This window comes from Pollachius pollachius (genome assembly GCF_949987615.1).
Source record: "Pollachius pollachius genome assembly, chromosome: 11".
Lineage (NCBI taxonomy): Eukaryota > Metazoa > Chordata > Actinopteri > Gadiformes > Gadidae > Pollachius > Pollachius pollachius.
The window spans coordinates 8238048-8261016 of record NC_136944.1 but is presented as its reverse complement, the minus strand read 5'-3'; the positions used below and the strand labels follow the sequence as shown (position 1 = coordinate 8261016).

At 41.4% G+C, this 22969-nt stretch overlaps 2 protein-coding genes across 2 annotated transcripts; both read right to left on the bottom strand.

The window, feature by feature from the left end:
* Positions 1 to 451: 451 nt before the first annotated feature.
* Positions 452 to 14394, bottom strand: pdxdc1 (pyridoxal-dependent decarboxylase domain containing 1). Its single transcript, XM_079746272.1, is given in 24 exon segments — positions 452 to 1626; positions 1947 to 2045; positions 2560 to 2656; positions 3155 to 3247; positions 4054 to 4253; positions 4256 to 4386; positions 4984 to 5158; positions 5560 to 5665; positions 6326 to 6396; positions 6663 to 6723; positions 7739 to 7783; positions 8148 to 8198; positions 8376 to 8501; positions 9077 to 9178; positions 9407 to 9455; positions 9608 to 9692; positions 9865 to 9943; positions 10046 to 10114; positions 10792 to 10981; positions 11642 to 11791; positions 12122 to 12205; positions 12316 to 12384; positions 13683 to 13774; positions 14207 to 14394. Coding segments are annotated over 23 exon segments (2466 nt in total). The 5' UTR covers positions 13757 to 13774; positions 14207 to 14394; the 3' UTR covers positions 452 to 1366.
* A 2574-nt stretch (positions 14395 to 16968) lies between these two features.
* slc25a23b (solute carrier family 25 member 23b) lies at positions 16969 to 22757 on the bottom strand. The gene is made up of 10 exons (XM_079747117.1): positions 22536 to 22757; positions 21404 to 21527; positions 21071 to 21158; positions 20508 to 20619; positions 19410 to 19568; positions 19011 to 19163; positions 18632 to 18745; positions 18350 to 18517; positions 18024 to 18174; positions 16969 to 17353 (listed from the first exon to the last, which is right to left on the bottom strand). Exons 1-10 carry the CDS (start codon positions 22746 to 22748, stop codon positions 17169 to 17171), a joined length of 1467 nt encoding a protein of 488 aa, XP_079603243.1. The 5' UTR covers positions 22749 to 22757; the 3' UTR covers positions 16969 to 17168.
* Between the last annotated feature and the right edge of the window lie 212 nt (positions 22758 to 22969).

The window sequence follows — 22969 nt, the reverse complement described above, 5'->3', positions numbered from 1 at the left end:
AGCGCGGTCATGACATCTAAACTTAAAAAAGTGCGCATGTACATGACTTTGCACGGTACAGCGCTTTGGCGCGACAGAGACTTCATGTTGTATTGCAATGTGCTTCGTGAACTCAGAAATTCGTACTCTAATTGCAACGAAAGTGGTTTAAAAATGGAATTATTCAATTGTTTGCAATTGGTATTGAATCGGCTGCTCTCTACTTAGATACCATACAGACAAACCCACCTAAAATTCCAACCTAAAATCGATTGGAATATTGTTTGAATTTAAGTTTTTTGAGAGGGTAGACTCATTCAGCATTATCAGCATTGTGATTGGATGTGTACATATATTAGCAAATTTTTGCCTGAGTAAGAATGCAAGCCCTTTACAGCAGTGTTTTATGCATTAATACCATTTTAGAATGTGATGAAAACTAATGGTGATTGATAGAACTGACAGAATGGGCTAATTAGAATTTTTTAATGACAAAAATGGAAGGATATAGCATTGAGAATGACACAAGTATGTTTAATGATTGCACTTTATCATATAGTTATTTGGTTTGCCATTATGATCACACAAAAGCAGATTTTTTAAAATAAAGACCTCCACCATATTACTATCAAAAGTACTTAAATGATCATTTCAAGATAATACATTTGCATAATTTAGTGTCCATCTCAAACATCTCTGGACAAAATAATATTTTAAATCACTTTAACATTCCTTCATATTAGCTCCTACTGTATGCAGTGAAGAAAAGGTATAAAGGTTGAATCGCACACTACTTGGGACTTTAAATCATTCACAACTGCTCAGGCTGGCCCGAAAAATAAAAATAGAAAGTGCAAATTGTCAGACACCAGGAAACCCAAATAAATATATATATTTGTGACCCTTATTCCCTTCAGTTTCTCAATTAAATATTTTGTGTTATAATCTGTAAATTATTGAAACAAAATTAATAAAATATCAAATTTTGCCCCATTTTTATTTTATTTTTTTATGAGATATTTTATGTTTATGTACACGACCACCCCTGAATGTGTTAACCTACTACACCTTAATAATTGTTGTGATTATCAGTGATGAGGTACAAAGGCTAATTACAATGTGCTAGATTTTGAATTAATATCCAATCCCCTTATTAGTAGTATATAACTGGAAGAAAATATTTAAAAAGACTGACATAGACCTTCGGGCAACACAGACGTACCACTGTTCCCCATTGCTGCAGTGAGTTAGCCCCGAGCTCAAAGATAAGACCCAACCGTTGAATTTGTGATGTGATCGGACTTTAAAGTATTCACAACGCTGCAGACTGACTTTGACAGACGTGAGCCACTGGTCCTGTCGGACAAAAACAAAGAGAAGAGCTGCCCTATCTGGCCGTCTGATCCAACCGCCCCTCTTTGGAGGTCAGTGAATCGTCCTGCTGCACAACTGGCCCGGCGTGGGACTCTGGGCTTTGGTCTGCGTCGACAGAGGTGGGGCTGGGAGAGGTAGGGCTAAAGGGGTTGGTGTTGAAGGCCGCTGCGGGCATGGAAGACACGCTGCCCTCTTCCGTTGCAGTTTCTGCTGATTCCCTGCCTGGGTTTGTCACAGTACCCGCGTCTTCGGAATGGAGGAATAACTTGCGACCTAGAAACCCAACAACATTGTCAGCCTACCGTGTGTGGGTTTCCTCGAAAAGTAACCACGCACTAGACATAAGTTTGTGAGCATCTTTAGTTTAAGACCCGATCAGTTGTTGCTCCCTATATCAGACTTAACTCTGACAATATGGAAAAAATTGCTCAACTACAAACACAGTATACATTGAGTGGCAAGTAGATATTTAAAGAAACCCACAAAATATCAGTTTGGGCTTATGTAACCTGGTTTTCTCTTTTTCTGTGAGTGCTTTATGCAGTATAGGCTTGTCAAGAAAACAGAGAAGCCAATGATTGGCCGAACTCTACCTTGCAGTCTGCTGGATAATGTTGTTGGTGTGTCTGGAAGATGGAGCGCACTTGTTTGGGCTTTACTGGAGTAGGTAGGTTCAGTAGAGTCCAATAATCCTAAGGAATTGAACATAGGGTTGTTTAATGCAGTGGTTCCCAACCTTTGTCTTTAGGAGCCACCAAATGTCACCAAGGCCTTTCGCCTACCAACTCATATGCAAACAGTAAGAAAATAGATAATACGCACATACAGTGGCTGAGCAAACAGGGCCAGCTCCCAATTTATACACAATTATAAGAAGGCTATGGCCATTGGAAACACTGGAATGATAAACTCAGCAATGCTGCCTTCGGTGTGTTAATTTAGCAAACCCAAATTAACACAAAACATTACAATTTAAAACATACGATGGAAAGCATAAAACGACAATATAAAAAAAAATAACATGCCAAGCTAACAATATTGATAATATATATGTATCAAATGTTTAGAAATACCACTCTCTCGATGTCTACAGATTTTCAAGTGAAATCCAAATAAAATCGACTTAAGTGGGCCGGAAAGAGAAATCCATTCGCGATTCATTCATATGCTTTTCCCTGAACAAACAAATACGCTGAGATAGCTCACCATCTGTCAGGTTGAATGTCCTTCCATTTACAGAGGCCTCCCAGGGGGAAAACCAATTCAGCACAGAACTGACCACGGGAAGCTGCCTCAACAGTCCCTGGAGTTTAGCAAAAGGATACAACCTTTAGAATGAATCTACACACAGTCCATACACGTAAAGAATAATGTGTATGCTCAAATCGAAAACATTAAATGAGAAAATACACTCACACAAACAATGACTTTCTCGTATCTAATACAATGACACGGCGAGGACTCGTTTAAACCCTATTCAGTCTCTTTTCTTGTATCTTTGTCTCTCAATTTCTGCTAACCGGGCAAACCCATTGATGCAATATACAGCTGTGATTCAAACTTGCAATTTTCTGGATATGGAGGTTAAATGATGGGCTTCATAACAAGGGCATAACACTGTCTCTATGATAAGGGGGGGGGGGGGGGGGGGGGGGGGGTGTTTAGGTTGTTATGTTTTTGTTTTTTTTATGTTTTTTGACACAGACACACACCCATCCTCCCACACACATACCCACAAACATACCCCCCCCACACACACACACACTTTTTTTCTTGGAAAGAATAAGGTGAATAAACACACCTCTTCAAGGATTCTCTTCTCACTGTCCTTCTGCAGCTGTAACTGTGCCTCCAGAATGCCTCTTTGCACAACCTCAGCCATGTTCTCGAATAACTGCAAGGCAGGGAAACCAAGTCAGCCAAGCAACTCTGTATGGTGGTACGTCTTCTCACATTTTATAGCAAGCAATAAATACAGGATTTGAAAAAATATATATTTGAGGAAAATGTACACATTTTGAATGAAATGCACAGAGATAAAATACATTTACAGTGGTCTATTAAAGGGCCAGTGCATAAAATGCTGTAGCAACTATCAGACTTACTGAATACCCCTCTTCTCCCCTCCTTTTCAAAGAATAGAGTGACCTGAATTGGCCTGTATTGTGTTAAGTGCCAGTTGGTATTGTGCATATATAAATGTGTATCTTTCTCATAGCGACATGTTTACTGTAAATGTTGTAGGAAATAGCTCTGTGGAAAGGACACACTACCTATGTAGATATAAAGGGCTCATTCTTAGATAACAGAAAAACATGATTATTATCATCATGTGATTATACACTAATTAAAACATACATATGAATATTATAGTCAATTTATGCCAAGTCTGTCACACTGGATGCCACAATATTCTACACACTGCACATTTAAGATCATTAAATGTGCAGGTCATTTGCATTGGACGCAAATATTTGTACGGTTCTCCAAATAAGTAAGGTAAGCTGTAAGCTAGTACAAAATAAGTTTAACTCCCAAATTTCCAAGATTAATTGTGACAGTCTGACCTAGGACACGATTTTTGAAAAGGTTTGCCCATGTATGTCCATTATACCTTGGTGACATTTAAGATTGGTATTATTTTTACACAGAAAATCATTATTAAACCAAGGCACTAACTCTGAAGTGAGTTGTGGTTACCTTTCCATTCTCCTCGATCTCTCTCCCCAGGGCAGCGACTGTATTGACCAGGTGGGAAATGTCCTCGTTCACTAGGTCCTTGGTCACCATGCCAACAAAGATACGGTCCCTGGATGTCCCGTACTCTGGGCCTGCAGAGGACTCAGTGCTTAGAATGAATACAGCCGATTCCAAACACCTACGAACAGTGAACACAGGTATGTTAAAGTACCTGAGGAAAAGATGATGCTGGTTTCCTGCTCTTGCAATTTCTTCATGAGCTCACAGTTCATCTTCTCCACTTCCTGGAGTTGTTTGTCCTCCAACACGTCTGCAAACCATTGAGGGTTATACCTAAAATCACATGCACAATCATTGGTATCAAAAGACAAAGAAACATGTTCTCAAGGTGCAATATCAGTTTACCATTTAGTTGAAGGATTAGGATTTATTTGAGTTGGAACAGATCAGCCAGACACAGATTATTCACTTTGAACATTTCTGACATCCAGTATTTTACCTATTTGTACTCATTGCATATACCATGTACCTTCGGTATTTCAAATTATTTAATGTTTTATTAGACAATAGAAATGGAAGCGCAATCATTTATTGGCAGATTGAAAGACCAAACATTATTGGCAGAAGACACAGCATAGTCGCTTGTATAATTTTCAACACAGGAACAGTTCCCAATGAAAATAATTCCTAATGATTATTGTCAGGACAGAGTGTTATGATTTTACTTTGCAATGAAACTATAACGATATCAATACCGTTGACATTGTAGAGATAAGCAAGTAGCAACTAGCACTTGAGTTAGTTGAGCTTGCATAACTTAAGCAAGTTCAACTAACTCGAGTGCTTCGATCAAACGTAGGACCCAACTTGAATCATCTTTCAGAAGTGGTTTTAGTTGGATGCATGGCTGTGGCTTGTGATGAGTAATACCTGACAATGCCAAGGCCGGGCCAGCTGAGGTCCTCTATGTGGCTGAGGAAGGGGGTGTGGCGCTGCACCTCCCGCCTGAACTCCTCCCTGAGGCAGAGCGTTGAGGAGAGCACAGGCAACAGCTCCAGCAGCTTCCCCACCAGGGCCTCTACGTCCGACGCCTGGGTCCCCAGCGCTGACACGGTGGATAGTAAAGGGAGGGGGAATAGGGTTGTGTTATGTCATGTTAACCTCTTCTTCCAGATCTGGTCTAGGACTTCCTTGGAGGTGATGAATGTCTTGGATTAAGTGATGTCGTTGAAATCTTTGATCATTTTTTTTTAGAAAAGCACGCAACCCTGGCCCTAACATGGGCTGACACTGTAATGTTCAAAGAATTTTGTGCTTTTATATTTAAAGCACAAAAAAATGTATATTCACAAAACAAAAAGGTCTTAAATGAAATCCAGACCATTTATTCCTTCTAAATGTCAGACATTCTCAGCATTTGAAAAGCTAAAAAAAATATATGTTAAGCTGTGCAAGAAAATAATCACTGACTTGTTTTTCATGGAGCTGATGATTCGTGGGATTTACCTGCTGCGCTCATTAAAGGGTTGAAGCGAACACAGGTGCCGTCATCCTCCAGGTCCACAACATCCACCCCACTGACGGGCACCAGCTGGGCCAAGCGTTCGCCCAGCTGCAAGCATTTGTCAGTTTGATAAAGGATTTACATGTACTCATTCAATCCATTTAAGCCTGTTAAGTTCTCCTCTATAGGCCCGCTCCGACTGAGGGTCTTTTCGCTCTAGTGAGCCGCTATTTGTGTGGCTTGGGAGAGAGGATCCGCCCTCCCTCACTGTTTAGCGGCCCGTTTAGCGGCTCAGGTAGTACCTGCCCCAGGGTAGAAGCTATCTGAGCTGCAACTGAGCCGCTCTAAACTGGTTGACGCTGATTGGATACGGTTGATATACGGCGCGTGTACGAAGTACTATTGAGGTGGGATATGACGCGAGTAGGACTCGATACAGCCACAACATATAAACAAAATAAATATATATTATTTTGTATAAGCGCTATATAATCCCATAAAAATGCTAAATAATCGCACATAAAGACAAAATGTGTTGCAGAACTAATTCCGTCCCATTTGAACTGCGTTGGGTAGCCGCTACAAATGTTCCTGTATGGGAACGGACACCGAGGGGAACTCAGTGACTGGGCGTAGCCATAACACCGAGCCGCTTTCCAAGAAGTCCCTCAGTCGGAACACACCTTTTGTTGTCAGGTCTTATTACTGTTACACATAATCCCATTCACAAATCTATGCAAATAATGCCGAATTGGTTCAAAAACATACCCATCTATTAAACGTGTCAATGATGTCTCTGTCCTCTGTGCAGCATCCCTCCACCAAATCATTATATGCTCCTGACAAGAAAAAACAAATAGAAGAGGACAGCACCAGGTTTATGGTCAATATGTCTTTGAAAGCTTTATGACGACATAACTAGTTTACAACTTTGAATGACGAGCAAACTGAGACTGAAGATTCACACATGATCCAGCAACAGACTGCCAGTAACCCTGTTTGCGAATGTCTGATCCAGGTTTACATTTAATCGTCAAGCCGGATTTCATACATGCTTCCGCAGTAACCAAACACAAGTTTATATGGTCAGAGCTGCAACCCTTACCAGAGCTTGTTTCCTGTGAGAATCTAAACAAAACTTCGGGAGAGCTCAAATCGTTTTCCACCTGTTGTAGACAGATAGAAGGACAAAGGTCAAGCACTTTGCACACAGACTGGATGCATCGAGTACACATCAAAAGGTGGTTTGATAGTCAATAACCCCTAGCAGGTCTAGCCAACAGATGGTTAGAGCTCGGATGTTAAAAGGCACAACATTCCAGGCGGTGTTGGAAATCCACAGCTTTTACGGACTACTTAGGAAGCCATTTTAAAACAAGATTAATGCGAAGCATGCAATTAATATTTTCTTACAATGTTTTTTTCTGTGGGGGTGGGGGTTTGACAAAGTCCTCTGTCTGCAATTGTTGGTGTTGCGTTTTGCCTTCAATAAATGTCATCATAATTTGTTTGACAACTCTTTTATGACTGCAGTAGCACTGTCCAGCTGTCAGTATCATCCAAAATGCTCTGATGAAATTTATACTCTGTCGGTAGTCAGTGGTGCATTTTTGTTCTGATCAATTGAACGGTGCCACATTTGTTCTATGTGCTGATACGCATCAATCGCATGTATTTTATGTTTCTAATCAAATGCATACAAGTTCTCTAACTCGATAGGATATGTCATGCTCGGATGTGACTACAATTTGTAATCGAAAGGACAAAGTTCTTGTCTCCAGTGAGAACGGCCACAGTTGGATTTCATATACCGGTATTTACTATATTAATTTGGTATGTAATTTTTGTCTATATTATACTAAACTAGTAAAAAGGTTAATGGCCTTGATCTTGAGCGGACACATAGACAGACGTGGGAATCCCCAAGTTAGTCCCAAGAAAAAAGGTATCATTCAGTACAAATTATATTGTGTAAAATGAGGATTAGAGGACGATGGGTCTGTCCTGACGACTCAGGTTTGATAATAAAATATCTTAGTCAAGAACACCCTTACAGGGTTAACTCCATCACTGGTTCCCTTAGGTTATCAATAAATTATAAATGTGGTAAAGAAGCAACCCAAAAAGAGCGAGAAAGAATAATGTAACATTTTAGGAAGAGATTAGCAGCTGGACTTTTACCATAGTCAAAGCCTCCTGGAGCGAGATCTCTGTATCAAGCACATCCTATAAAACAATGTTAATGAGGAAAGTATAAATTATCTGATATAAGGGGCATTTTCTGTCATATTTTTAGCTATTTCTCGAAAATTTCTTTATTGACACGTTCAACCTCTAAACCAATATCACATAACTTTGAAATGTCCTCCATACCAACATGATCATTTGGCTTCTACTTAAGAAATATTGTAATGAACAGAACATTACTTTGCCAAAAGTAAATAAGTAAAATCTAGTGGAACCAAACTAAGAAAAAACACTTTTGGGTATGACAATTGTTTTTGATTTTCAAGGTCTAGTTTTCTTAGTGGATTAGTTGCAAAAGAAGATATCAATAAGTTAAGATAAAAATGTGTTAGAGCTCACATACCGATGTTATAATGGACGGAACCGTTTTTAGTCTCTCCATTAGCTGTTTACTCTGCAAAGAAGAAACACATTGGGAACAGTCAGTATACAACAAAGAGCAGAGAAAACAAATATTCAGAACCAAGGTGAATCTTCACCGAGGGTCAAGTTACATAATGTGCCGAATCAGTGTCTCGGCTCAAAAAGCTGAGTAATCATTGTGTTGCATCGTGTCGCGTTTGCTGCTCACCAGATCGGTGGCGTGCCGGATCTTCTGGACGATGCCTTCGTTTCCCAGAAGCTGTAGGGAGAGCCAGAGGGGCAGGGGACGGAGCTTCTCCCCCGGCTGGCTGGCGGTGAGTCCGGCTGCCAGCGACTGAGAGGAGAGACGGCGACGCACAGGGAGACAAGAGACAAGAACGAGGGAGACACAAAACAAAGTCAGATTAGCAACCAAAGATTATACCCACAACCTAAGTTTATGTAAGCATGTGGCACCTGTCAGAGAAGCCTTTACAACAGTAATATAACAAGAAAGTGAAATAAAACTAATTGGATGCACAGTAGTCTGACAAATCAGACTTTAGATTCATATCTCGGGTCTGATGGCAGATAAATACTGTGTGAACGGGGCATTTCAATTTATTCTGCCTGTATTAGCTTTGACCAATCAAGTTCTTGGGGGCAGGGATCTGTCAGTGTATATTTGGCAAACGACAAAAATGGTACGGTAATTTTTGTTTTGTCTATAAGGGTTTCAAATCAACACAGAGCAGACTATAGAAATACTGTTATTAAAAGCAGGACATAATGTGTTACTCTTCCCCTTTCGGCCCAGGCTCAGAGTCATCTGCCCCCAGTAGTTCTGCTATAATGCATTAGGAATGCTGGAGCCGAGATCAGATATTAACGGCTGCATAAGGCCTATTCCCACCACTACTCCAAGCCTACCAGGGCTGGGTCTTCGTGTCTGTAGAGGGTGATGGCTGGCACCGCAGGCAGTCCTAACCATGGGCCCAGTGTCAGAGTCATGCTGTCGCAGTTGATGGCTCTCTGCAAGGGTAGGAAGATCAAATGACGTCATGATTGTGAGAGGAAGAAGAAAATGTACCTTTTAAATGTACGCAAACGCTTATATACTCATATTGTGCATTGTTATTTTTTACATTATAACTTATTTTTTTATCTTAAATCAAATTGATGGAATAAGCCGTTTAAATGATCGAAGGGGCCATGTTTTCATTCAATACATGGATAAAAAAAAAAAGAAAAAAGTCTTACCTTTACACTGGATGACACATCATCAAGGGCCAGTGTTGCCAGGCTGACCCTGAAACAAATGAAACATGGCCTATCAGTGACAATACACAATATGCTCTCATGTTTAACCATTTGCCCCTACGGTTTTTGCAATGTGTTTTATAAACTGTGCATATCTTATCAAGTTTATGACTTGCAAAACAGCGGAAGGAACTGACTGACCCCTCCACATGGAGCCACATGCTGTACTTCACACAGAGCTCCCTGAGACGCCCCAGCCTGTAGGCACGGTCCACACTCGAGTTACCTGGGGGGAAATGGATATAGTTACTGCCAAAAAGGACAACAACGGTCGGGGTGATCAAACCATCGTAACAGTCAACGACAGTTGAGTCAACAGCCATGACTCAATTTAAACATCCGTTTCCAATCCACTTCCTCGTGCTGATTCAAGGTACAAGGGAGTTCCTTCCAGTTACCTGCATTGGCGATCAGCAGTAAGGGTAGCTTCCCAGCATCCAGGTCCTCCTTGATAAGCTTTTCCAGTAGGGCAACATCCTAGAAGGAGCAAACAGTAAAATAAACCTAAGACCTCTTTACCCTTAGGGAGGTTAGGTTGAGTTACATCAATCTTTTTATAAAAAATGTTTTGTTTCTTACCATTTGGTGCTGTGACCCAAAGACAGTGTTACACGGCACAGTGCATAGGCTGGAAAGGGGCAACCCAAGCTAGGAAGGAAAAATATTGTTGATCAATCGACAAATATTGATTTCATACAGCCAACACCCACACCCACACACGCTAAATGCCCACTAGAGCTTTTGAGGTTTAAACTCTAAAATCAGGCACTTATACTTCTCACACACCTTTTTGTATACGGGTGTCCCCTGTGCTCAGTTGTTCAAAAGTAATCTGATTGGATTACGGCTATCGGATTGGTTCAACTCTTATTGGCAAGTGGTTAATTAGAAGAAGGTTTTGAAGTTCTCCAAAAACGTACAGTGTACAGAAAAACCTATCCAGAAAGACCTTATGGGTCTAAGAGGCAAAAATCTTCAGCATGTCATATTATGACAATATACCAAGTTTCCGAAATATTTATCAATCGGGCAGTGGAGCTGATCGTGCGACTTTATCCCGGATTACAGCGCCCCCTATGGGCGAAGTGGTACCATTTTGGAGTTCTGCTTAGTGTCCCAATATGTCCTATGTACACATTACAAATTTGAAAACAAAAAACTATATCCACTATGAACACAATAGGTATCCACAGACACTGTCAAAAACTATTAAATTAAGATTTGTTTTTTAGCATTTGATTTCTAACCATTTGATAAAAACAATGTCTAGTGTGCCTGCTGTACCGTTCATGGTTTGTTCTTGCATGTCTTGTATTGTGTAATACCTGGTTGCAGATGTGTTGTCCAAGGCCAGCCCTGGACGAGGTGCTCTGGTAGATGATGGGCTGCGCAGAGCTGAAGGCTGCGTAGCCCTCGGACGCGTAGTCTTCATAAAGCGTGTGGAGCACCAGCCTGCAGACCCTGACCAGGCCCTCTCGGTCGTCCTCGTGGAAGAAGGCAGAACTGTTCTCATATCTGGAGGAAACTTCCCAGTCAGGTGTGAAATGCACTTCCATCAAATTCCACAAATACAGTATGAAAAACTTGCAGGACATCATCGCCGGTTAATACAATTTGGGAATGTATGTGCATCGAATAGATTTAAAAATGACAATTTATCAGACTTAAAATTACAGCTGGATTTATTTTGTGCTTTATTTATTTTATTTATTTATCGGTGTGCATATTTATTTATTATATGCACACCGAAAAACAAACTTGAATGTGACGCAACATGTGCTACGACAAACACTAGCGCTACAGTGGATGGCAAGTAGAATGTGGAGTGTTGAAACCTGAGTCTGATTAAACATTTATTCTTTCAGTGGAGCACTTGTTTGCGGTCCATTGGAAGTAAATAACAAAACTATATGGCTTCCATCTCATTGGTCTCAAGGCTTAACATTGGGTTCCTACACTCCAGTAACTTGCAAGTAACTCTGGCATTTTTCTTATCACAAATTACATCACGTCAAGTTAGTCTAAGCTAGCAGAGCTTAAGACATTTTTTGATATGATATTCAACTAGCAATTGAAAAAGCACTTCAACATGGAAAACCTATGAATGTAGTCATTACGTCTCCATTGTCTATGAAATACACACAGAACAAAAACAAAACATGCCCACGTACAAACCTAAAGAGTCGACAGAGCCAGAGTGTGGTGTCTGAAAGGATCCGTGTGGTCAGCTTGCGGAATCCGTCTTTGTTGAGCATGGAGAGCATGGCGGTCAGGCAGTGGCCCAGCAATGCCAGGTGCCCATTCTGGCCCATATTTTGCAACCTGCTGAATAACAGATGATTTCGAATGCACACAAAAAAAGTTACATTGTGCTCTGATTCTACACGTTACCTTTCTTGTTCATAAAGGTGTAAAAAAAAATAATAATAATAATAATAACTTTCCTTACAACAATACATCAGAGAGTATCAATATAGCCTACAAGAAACAAATATACAAAAATAAACCTCAGAAGCGGTACTGGTCTACAAACAGACCATTTTTATTGGACTGTCAAGGCAGCGGTAACGCATATTGAACAAAATGATTATAAAAATAAGCCCCAAAGAAAAAAGAGGTATGAAGCAGTGCAGATCCAGTATTCTCAACACGTACTTGTGGCTCTGTTTATCACCGTCTTCTGTATCTTCACACATCAGGTCTTGGACTAGATGACAAATGTTTGCAACATTTTGGCCACTGAAAACAGAAGAGAAATTACAGTGTTGCCATTATATATTGAAGTATTTAACTGACATACATATATATGTAAAACATTTATCATAAATATTCAATTAATTGGGTCTTACTCTCCCTGCAGAGGACCAGGGCAGCTGGTTCTGCTTAGGGACCCTGTCTCCAATTCCACTGCTAACTCCCTGCACACACACACACACACACACACACACACACACACACACACACACACACACACACACACACACACACACACATACACACACACACACACACACACACACACACGTCAAAATATAGTATGCAATAAACATAATTTATTATCCAAAAATCAATCCACCTCTGCCTCCAGCCCTGCAGCCTCTTTACAGGTTCATTCCTATCATCTTTAATCAGAGCAAATCCTGCATGGCATTAGAGTTTGGAGTTGACAGGCACTTGACATGACTTGGCTTCATCCTCAAGTTCAATTTTTTCATATGTTTAGGGAACCCTAACCCTTTTCCTTCTATATAGTTGCCTCAATATCAGGCAAGTGCTGTTTGGAGGAAGTCAGTGGGTTTTAGATTCACTTCTGGTCCAAGTCGGACTCTTTTAGAGTCTCAATGCAGCAGAGCCTCAATGTATAGCGGGTCACACCAGTCGAGCCAGGGAGTGTGGCGCCGGGCAGCGTAGGAAGACAAGACGTTGAAAGATTCGATTATAGGTTTTGTTTAATATAATGGGTCGCAATGGATGGAGCTGCGATGCGTGCAAAGCCTATAAGGCGTTTAACAGCAAAATAAAGAACTTGTGCCTTCCGTTTTTAGAATCCCCACAAAACCAACCACAGTTCAATAAGTAGACTACCAGTTAAAAGTTGTTTAAACCGGGGTGTTTTGACCACCAGTATTGAAAGTCTTATAGTCTGTACAACCATAGTTTTTTTCCTTATAATACCAGTCAGACAAAGGAGAATGTGGTCAAACAAGTCCAACTCACCACAACTTACAGCCCTACAAGTCGCAGATCTTAGCTTGGTCGATATTGAAATATAAAATAAATACTTAAGATCACTACTGGATTACTCTTTTCGTGTGTTTACCCCAGAAGTTAAGTGTTAAGGGATTATGACGCCATTTTAAAATGACCAAATCCAATGGACCGTTACCATGACTACGGATTTCTCTGTGTTAAACATTGTTGGAAACAATTGGGTAAATGAAATTACACTACTAAACAAAATATATAACATAGACCTAGTTGTTCTTTGGATAGTTTAATGCGGAATTTGGACATAACTTTAAAGGTTTAGAGATCTAAATGTAATTATGTCAAGATATGTTTATACATCCCACTACATGGATTTGTGAAACTGCTATACCATGATGACGCAACATGGACATAATACCGAACACATACACTATAAGACTACATTGAGTCAGGCCATATAGTCACATTTGCATTCAATCTTGATTATTTTATTAATGCAGAATCATACCTCTGGCCATCTTCTAAAAGGTTCACCATCTCATTTAAATATCTGCCCATCTCGCCCAGGGCCGCGTTTGCCATCGCCCAAAAAGGAAAGCTCTGTAGGGGAAAAAATATTATAAAACAGCATTCTACATTCTTTCAGTCCAGCTCCAGATCAAAGTACAAACGTGATGCATAAACAGGCATTCGTTATTATATATATATATATATATATATATATATATATATATATATATATATACGGAATTATACATTTGTTGTTTCAATATTGCAATATCAAGGGTGCATTTGTATATTCTCAATGCCTTTAGAAAGCCCTCTCCTATTACATCTAGCACCGATTGTGAGGACGACAAGTGAGGACAGTATCCGGAAATCCGGGGGAAAAACAAACAAACAAACATCTACCAACACGAGCATGAACAGGTAGCTAGCTGTCAAAAGATACCCCTCGCTCCACTAAACTGAAGGTACATTAAACACCTGTCCCATTCACTATCAATTCAGGAAGCTAAGGAAAAGCCTTACCTTGAACGCACCAAACGAAAACTTGTTTTTGCCTTAATTGACTTCGTGCTCGGTGAATTGAATCGGCCTACATGAAGTATGTATTCGTCTTTTCGGCACAACGGAATTGTGCTTTAAGTATTGGAATGGTTGGTCTCTCTTCCAGCAGGTAAACAACCTTGCAGTGTGTCGGCGTAGAGGCAGAGCAGAAATTACGGAGCACTTCCTGGTGTGACATGAAGACGTTTGTAAGCGGGCCACGCACACACGCCCTCATCCGAGATACACGCAGGCAGCGCTGACGTGGTGCTGCCGGATTCCGTTTGACATTCGTTCATAAAAAAATAAAAATCGCTATTGGTATTTATATTGCTAGCAATACTACAAACGGCATAAAGAAAATTATGACGGAATTGTAGTGGGGTCGCAAATTTCTGTTATTTTTCTGAGCGGATTTTCAAATAAGCCCCACACGGTGAGGGGGGGGGAGGGTGACCGGAGGTCAATGATCCATTGGGATAAAAAGCAACAACAAAGCAGTATGAGTAGTTTTCGAAAAAAATAAGAGTTTAAGATTTGGATGGACTTTAAAGAGATCCCTGAAATCCCGAGAAGAAGGCAGTCAGAGTTGTTTGATGATAGCTGATGACAGCTGCATGATGTTATACTTGGCACACCCTTTAATGCTGACCAGGAAGAGTGAGAATGTAAATAAAAACTCTCTACAACCAAATCTAGTAGTAAAACTTGCAGCGTACAGTGCAACGTCACAGGGTCTACTGCTGAATGCTTTTCCTCGAGTAGTATCAAATTAATGGGCTGGTTCTCAAGGCAGGTTACAGTAAGCAGGATGTAGGCATCAATGAAGTGCCCCTTCCAAAGAAGCCCAGGGATATTTGCCCCTTCGTCAGCAGTCTATAAAACTGGCCCTGCCCGTGTTTCTGCAGTCCCATGGCGCTACCGCAGTAACCTCACTTCAATGATAAACCTTTTATTATAACAAAACAATGAATTCTTTGTCTCGTCATAAACCATTTAGTTTTCTCAAGATCATGAGAATCATGCTTGCATTGAAATCAAACTTGCAGGGGAGGATTGAATTGTTCAATTTGAAAGACATGTAGAAAAATAAAGACATTTAGGCATAGCCTTCATTTGTTACTTGAATTCACAAGATCAGGTTGATTTTGCCAAACGGGATAAGTTGGCCCCAGTGGCGGTTTTAGGCACGGGCGAACCAAGCAGCTGCCCGGGGCGCCATATTTGTGGGGGGCGCCAAATCACATGGGGGGCGCCACGAGTAGTAAAAAATAAAAACGCGCCGCCAAGTGGTTTTAAATGAAGTACATAACATTGTGTGGGAAATTGGTATATTGGCGCCCCCTCTGGCTGCAGGCGCACACCTGCTCGTTGAGAAGGTGCCGTGCACAGACGGAATAAAACCCCCACTGAAGTCCATAGGGTCATTATACAAACCCTCCCCCCGCTTGGAGGAAGTCTTGCCCGGGGCGTAACTGGACGTAAAACCACCGATGGTTGGCCCTGAGGGGGAGGTGTGCGCTGGTCGGAGCAGAATCGTGTTAAACTAGATGAGGATAATGTCTCTGACAGACACAGAGCATGCTTCTATACATATATGGTTTTGATGGAACTTTAAAGTAAATTGCATCCTCTTAGCACGCTGTAGCAGCCTGTGAGGACACACCACCCAGGTGGACGCCACACTCCGCCACACCTTTTGCTGCTCCAAACAAAAAGACGCAGGGTGCTGCTGGGGTTGAAACCGGTTTATTATAAAGGACATTAGATGGCCCGGTGCTGCATTTCGCCAAGCAGGATGCCTCCCTGAGTGTGTGTGTTTGTTTAGGGATGGCTGGTTTTACATTTGCGCATTATTATTCAATGTGCAGCAGGTTTGCAGCCTCACCCAGTCCCAGAGTCCATTCAGACTCGGCCAGGTGAGGCTGCTTAAACCAGCCATCATTCACACACTCCCACACACGCAGTAACTTGAAGGAATAGTAAAGGATGGGACACACAAATATGTGTTCCATCGTTTGGAGCATATTAATGAATCCTTTTTTTTACCATATATTTTGTAATGTACGCAGGTGCTGGAACAAGTTGGTCGTGTTCCCCATAAACATGGTATATCTTCTATATGATTGTCATTATAGTTATCTATACCATTTCATCACTAATTAATTCATTTCCATGGGATTTCATTCTTGAAATAGACAAATTGACAATAATAATAAAAAAAATCATTTAAAATAAATATATTTTTAATATTTTCAGCAAATATAGTAGTTATTATTTCAGAAATAGTGTGGCTTTGTGCATTTCATCGTAGGTTTTCCATCGGATACCATTCAAGTTTTGTGTTAATTTGTGTTTGCTAAAGAAACACACAATCAGGTTGTTGAAGCATAAGCATCTCTGCTGCCTCTTTCCCACTAGCCAGGACCTTCTTACAATTGTGTACAAAAGGAGAGCAGCCAAATTTTGCTCAGCCACTGCATGTATGTTTGTTTTTTACTGTTTGCATATAAGATGGTCCGCGAAGTGTCTTGATGACCATTTAGTGGTACATATGGTCATATGCACATTCAACTAATATGTGATAGTGATGGTTGATGCTACCGCAATCTGAGGAAATATTTACAATGGTTATTTGTGCCAATGTAGCATCTACAGAAACCAAGTTTAGGTCACAAAACTATAATACCACTCGTAGCATCTTTAAGCTTCCATAGGGTTAGATTTTTTTACATAATAATCTAAAAAGACCATGCATTTATGACCAACCTTGTCAAGCGGCTATAGTAGAATGATCAGGAAAGGATAAAGCACTTGCAGTTCAAAGCATTCATGTTTAAAATGCATCCCGAGGTTTGAAACTGTCTAGGTCAATATCCCACTGTTCGGAATTCTGAGACATTCTTCATAATAAGCAAGCAACTATTGTTTGCCATTTTGTCCATCAGTTGAAGCCCACCCCAAGTATCTTTTTCATGTGTTCATACACCACATAGGAGATGCTGACCGCAGGGATGACCTTTAGGAAGTTGGGCGTGAGGCCCCGGTACAGCCCTGGCACACCTTCGTGGAACATGATGTGTTTAAACTGCCCCAACATGGATAATCTTTGCTGTCCCTCACATGTGGCTAGGAGAGAAAGGAAGGAGTATGTTACACAAAGGCTTCCATTGCTGAGTGATTTGATGGGAATATTTGACTTTATAGGACTTCAGGTTGGCAGAGTCTGATAAAATACCCTAACCCTATTTCTACAGACCATTTAAGGCCGACATGCAGGTTGGCACCACCAGGTATTTAAATGTGTGGAAACAAGGGAGCAAATCGATGTTACATTTAATTTCTTTCTTTTTTTTTACCTTACATTACAGCTAGACTCATTTATGTGTATGTTGTGATGCAACACACATGCTCAGAACAAAATACTAACTTGAATGTAATGTAAATTGTCAGAAGACAAACGCTAGAGCAAGAGTGGATGGTGAGTATAATCACAATGTTGACAACAATGTTTGAGGATTGGGTAAGAAACCCTCGTAAAACAGGACTGATGAGCCAAAGCCTTGAAACTGAAACTCAAGAGGGGTGTGCCAGAGAAATAATGACTTAAGGTACAGTCAGCCTCAAGGCTCGACATTGTGATGCTACTTTTCACTATTCACTGTATCTTTAGCATTCAAGTTCTTACGTTTCAAACTTTTTGATTATCGTTGCCTTTAGGTTGGCAGCAAATTTCACAAAAGGAGTCAGGTGCGTATTCATTAACATATTTTAAGGCAAGCTTTGCTATCGGCCTCACCTTGAGCCTGCATGCGAGTTCGGACAAGGGCCAGAGGGTAGGAGGCCAGCTGTCCGGAGGTACTGGAGACAGTACCACATCCCAGCAGAACCACCACTCCTGGGTCTGCAGAGCCTTTGCTGTACCTCTGGAGCCAGGCGTTCTTAAGAGTCTTTGGGGGGTGTGGGTTTAAGTTGGACCAATGGGGGAATGGATTGTTAATGGCAGTGGTGAGGAGAAGCAAGGTGTGACATATTTAAGTATAATTGTTGACAAACACTTATTAATTGAGCCAAACTCATTTTTAACTACACACATGCACATACTGCACACATCCACCTGCATACCTCGTACACAGCCAGGTCGATGCCTGCGTAAGGTATGATGCCCAGCATGTTGGGCAGGTATCCTCTGTAGAAAGCGAGCACGCCTTCTTTTCTTAGGATCTGCCCGGCGCAGTCGGCAATCCCTCTGTACTGTCCTGTCTTCCTGAGTGTAAGACGAGTCTTCAACACCTGTACAAGAGAGGATCACGGGAATCAGGTGGTTGCGAAGGGAATGTGTGTATCTCAGAAATACAGCAAAAGAGAGATGATACAAAAAATGATGGAAAATAAAAAGGAAAAAACCTCCATCGGGTAGATCAAAGTCTGGGCGGAAACTCCGGCAAGGGATCCAGCAACAAACCTCTCTTGTACCCTCAACGCGCCCCCTTCACGACTACTCCGGATTCGGCACTTGATCTACAGGATGAATGGGGAAGAGGCAGGAGCATATTAAGAATGAATGAATGCATTAAATCAATTGTTTTCATTTGACACTTTTCAAAGATTGTATAAAGAAGGGTTTTAGATATCTTCCTAGATAAATATTAAGTACATAAACAGCAAGAAAAATGTTAAAGAAATAATCACTAACGTGTGCATTCTGAATCGCAAGCAATTACCCTCCTTTCTGTCAATTGTGTTCACCTCATTCAATTTCAAGTCCTGTTTTCTTTGCCCCTACCTGTTCATAAACCATGAATTTGATCGCTGTTTCAGGGGCAATCTTGAGGACATTAACGCCATTTCCTCTCCAGAGTGAGAAAACACCTCCCTCCTGAATAATCAATTTAAACCCTGCCCAAAGGCTGACCCTCTTGGACGTTGTGCAGCGCACCTTAAACCAAGAGAGAGAATGGAGATCAACCATAGGGTTAAGGACAAAGGGAATCACATTACAATGATGAGGATCGACAAAAGGCTGATCAACTGCCTACTATTTGTGTAGAGCATTACAAAATAACTTTTACATTCTACTTCTACATTCTACTGACAACAATCTGCCAGGCCCTACCAACCCACTATCCCGGGCTCACTCATTTGCCTCGACCAGCGTCAGTCTCACATGCGGTCACGATCGTACCTGCAGAAAGACCTTCAATCGGTCCAGAGGGGCGGTTACTGTCCGCGACACCGCCCCGGCCATGGCCCCAGCCATCAGCTGTCTCCATACGGTTCCTGAGCTATGCTCTCGGTCGCTGAATTCATCCGGCACAGTATGATGTTCTCCAATGTTAAACATCTAGATGACATCACACTGGTGTTGATACATTGGTTCAATTTAAGATCAGCATACTTCATTGTCTTCCCAAATAACAGTTTGACAGAGATGGGATCCATCGCAAAATCCCTACTTTTCAAAGCTGTGGACTGATAAGAGAACCTGCTGTGCTGGTGTTCTGCCTCTCATCCTTATTTAAGTCTGTACTGCATTACAGAAGTTACACTGAGGGATTTTTCTTTTTTAAATGCCCTGCCAGTTAGAGGATTTGTCAGGTTTGCTGAATTAACCTTTGCCCAGGTTAATTGTTGACGTTAGATGTCTATGTCGAGATGAAGATCAGTCATGATTTTTGTTAAAGTCTCCCCCTCTTGCAGTGTTGTTGTGTTGCAAAATTGGCAGTTGGCGAACCATTAACATCTATCATATCGTAAATTACTGTTTAGCAGCTCTCATAACTGTAACTTTGTTCTGTCCCACCGATTTAAGCACATATGAACTCCCATGGCTGGGTAGCTTTCTCAAAAAGTGGCTACAAAAAAAAATCCACAAGTTTTGATTTTGTATTTACCTGCGATTGCGCACGGTCAACGACTTAAGAGATTGACTTACAATTCTGGTCTGTGTAAGAGGAAGTTTGATGAATCTGAATCCTGAATGCAGTGCAACATTTCAATAAGTAGCGAGGGGAAGTTTAATCGGTTACTGATTTGACTGAAAAGAGAGCTGCTAAACACTTTGGTTTATAATGGATGTCAATTGTTTGCCAACTGCCCAGTTTCAGGAATGCGAGTGACCAGCTAGAGGAGTGAGTTGAACAAAAAATCCTGGCAGTTTTACATCTGGACATAGACAATGTCAGAAGTTAACCTGGGGCTTCGACAAACCATAAAAATCCTTTAATGGAGAGAAAATAAAAACTAAATATAACGTCTTGGTGTACAAAAGTGGTTGACGAACATGCGAGTGTTTCCAGAAGTGTGCAATCTCCTCCAGGTTTTGAAAATGGTTGAACAGGAAATTATCTCGCCACTGATTCCAGTCTATTGACATCGTGCCGTCTCTGTTCATACTGGGGAGAATACACAAACAAGCTGTAGGTAAGAATAACACATTGTATATGAATGTATATCAACTATCTAACTGCCACTTCTCTAAGCTCTGGATTGCTTCATATATTTGTGTATCTCTCTCTCTCTCTCTCTCCCCTCTCTCTCTTTCCCTCTCTCTCCCCTCCTCTCTCTCTTTCCCCCTCTCTCTCCCCCCTCTCTCTCTCTTTCCCTCTCTCTCTCCCCCCCCTCTCTCTCTCCCTCTCCCGCCTCTCTCTCTCTCTCTCTTTCCCCCTCTCTCTCCCTCTCCCCCCTCTCTTTCCCTCTCTCTCTCGCCCTCTCTCCCTCCCCCCCTCTCCCTCTCCCGCCTCTCTCTCTCTCTTTCCCCCTCTCTCTCTCCCCCTCCCCCCCTCTCTCTCTTTCCCTCTCTCTCTCTCTCCCTCTCCCCCCCCCCCCTCTCTCTCTCTCTCTCACCTCTGCAGTATCCTGGTGGCCTGTTCCATAGTGACTTCCACTCCCAGGCTCTGAAGGGACTGTTGAATCTCTTTCACATCAATGTGTCCTAATGCAAGGCACAAGGCATGGGACAAATAATTAACCTTGGTATGGTCTATATACAGCTAAAACCGATCCATCCATCTATCTCCTTTTCAAGATCAAATTATGGGAAAAGCACATTACATCTTTTTGCTGGTGAAATGGGTACTTGGCTGAAAATATATTTTCATGGGTCTATTGGTAAAACTAGTTTAAGAAACCCTGTTTTAGCTTGTTTTTTTCATCTGTAATTATGAAGTGTGTGCCCACCATCATTGTTGCGGTCCAGGTTGTGGAATATGAGTGACAGCTTCTTTTCATGAGCTCGTAAGTACCCTGAGAACTCCTCAAAGTCCAGCATGCCATCGTGGTTACTGTCGCCCTGTCGCACAATCTGTCCAATAAAAAGGATGGCCAATTACTAACAGAGAATCAGGCTTCATTTATTGAGCCTCATCAAGGAATAACTAGGATTGAAGTTGATTTTACGATCACAAATTATCCACTGTCTTTCTCCTAATAGATAATTTTTTCTTGACACATGTAACACATTTTGTTGTAAGTAAAGAAGATTGTTTGAATAATATTTTCATTTTTATATAATGTTAGAGACCCCCCAGACGTTAGAACAGTGCATCTTGTCTCCCTCACGTGCTCATGGCTCCCCCATAGTGTGAACACTGACCACAACCCAGATGTGAATAACATTGGTCAACAATTGGTCAGTTCTGACCTTAACAATTGCCACTACTGAGAATAAACATTAAACAATGGATCCATCTCCTGCATATTTTCAAGTTCCCCTCTTTGCATGCATAATTTAACATGAGGCACTACACTTTATAACTTTATTCTTTATTACACTTATTTATTAGCGTGTACAGACATCTAGTGTGAAGGACTACATGTCGACCAAGCAATTGTGTAACATTTGGACATAAAGGCTTTTGCTATTTAAGCTTTAATAGTTTATTATGCAGCCCACATTAGATGGCTACATTGTAATATCAATAACTTTATATTAGTAAGCAGGGGCGATTCTAGGGTCAGAGCTTTAGAGGTGCTGAGCACTCAATGAGCCCCACTGCCACACCACCCACCCTTTTTTCACACAAAAACAAAAAATATTTCTATTGAAAAATAACTTCATAATTTTAACATTGGTTCAACTAACTCAAAAGATTTTTTTCTTTTTTTGGAGCCCTTTCCAGAAGTATGTAAGTATGTTTTGGACATTATTTAACAATTTCAAAGACGAACAAATATAATTTTTAGAATAACATTTCTTAATCCCAAGTTTTAGGGGTGCTGAGCCCCTTTTTAGGGGTGCTTCAGCACCCCTAAAAATGGGCTAGCCTCGCCCCTGTTAGTAAGACTGTATTAGTAAACGGTGACCACCCACCTCTTCTGCATCATCCCATTGTAATCCGCGGGCGGCGAGTCCAATCCGCAGTTCATTGATGTCCACTCTCCCGTCGTAATTGAGGTCAAGCTGTTTGAATAGTTCCGCATATGTGCTCCCCCGATCTGTCTCTGGGTCCACACATCCTTCATCCTTCTCATGACAGCGACTCTGGGTCCATCCAAGGCAGAACCATTCCCTGTTGTCGCCCATGTGTGTGTGTGTGTGTGTGTGTGTGTGTGTGTGTGTGTGTAGGTGTGTGTAAGGGGTGGGGGGGGGTGGGGGGGTGGGGGGTGTCTTTGTGTGTTTGTGTGTGTGTGTATGTGTGTGGGTGTGTCTTTGTGTGTGTGTGTATGTGTGTGTGTGTGTGTTTGAGATAGATATGCAACTGGTGTTCGCAATTATCAACTGGCACACATTGGCCTATCTATGCC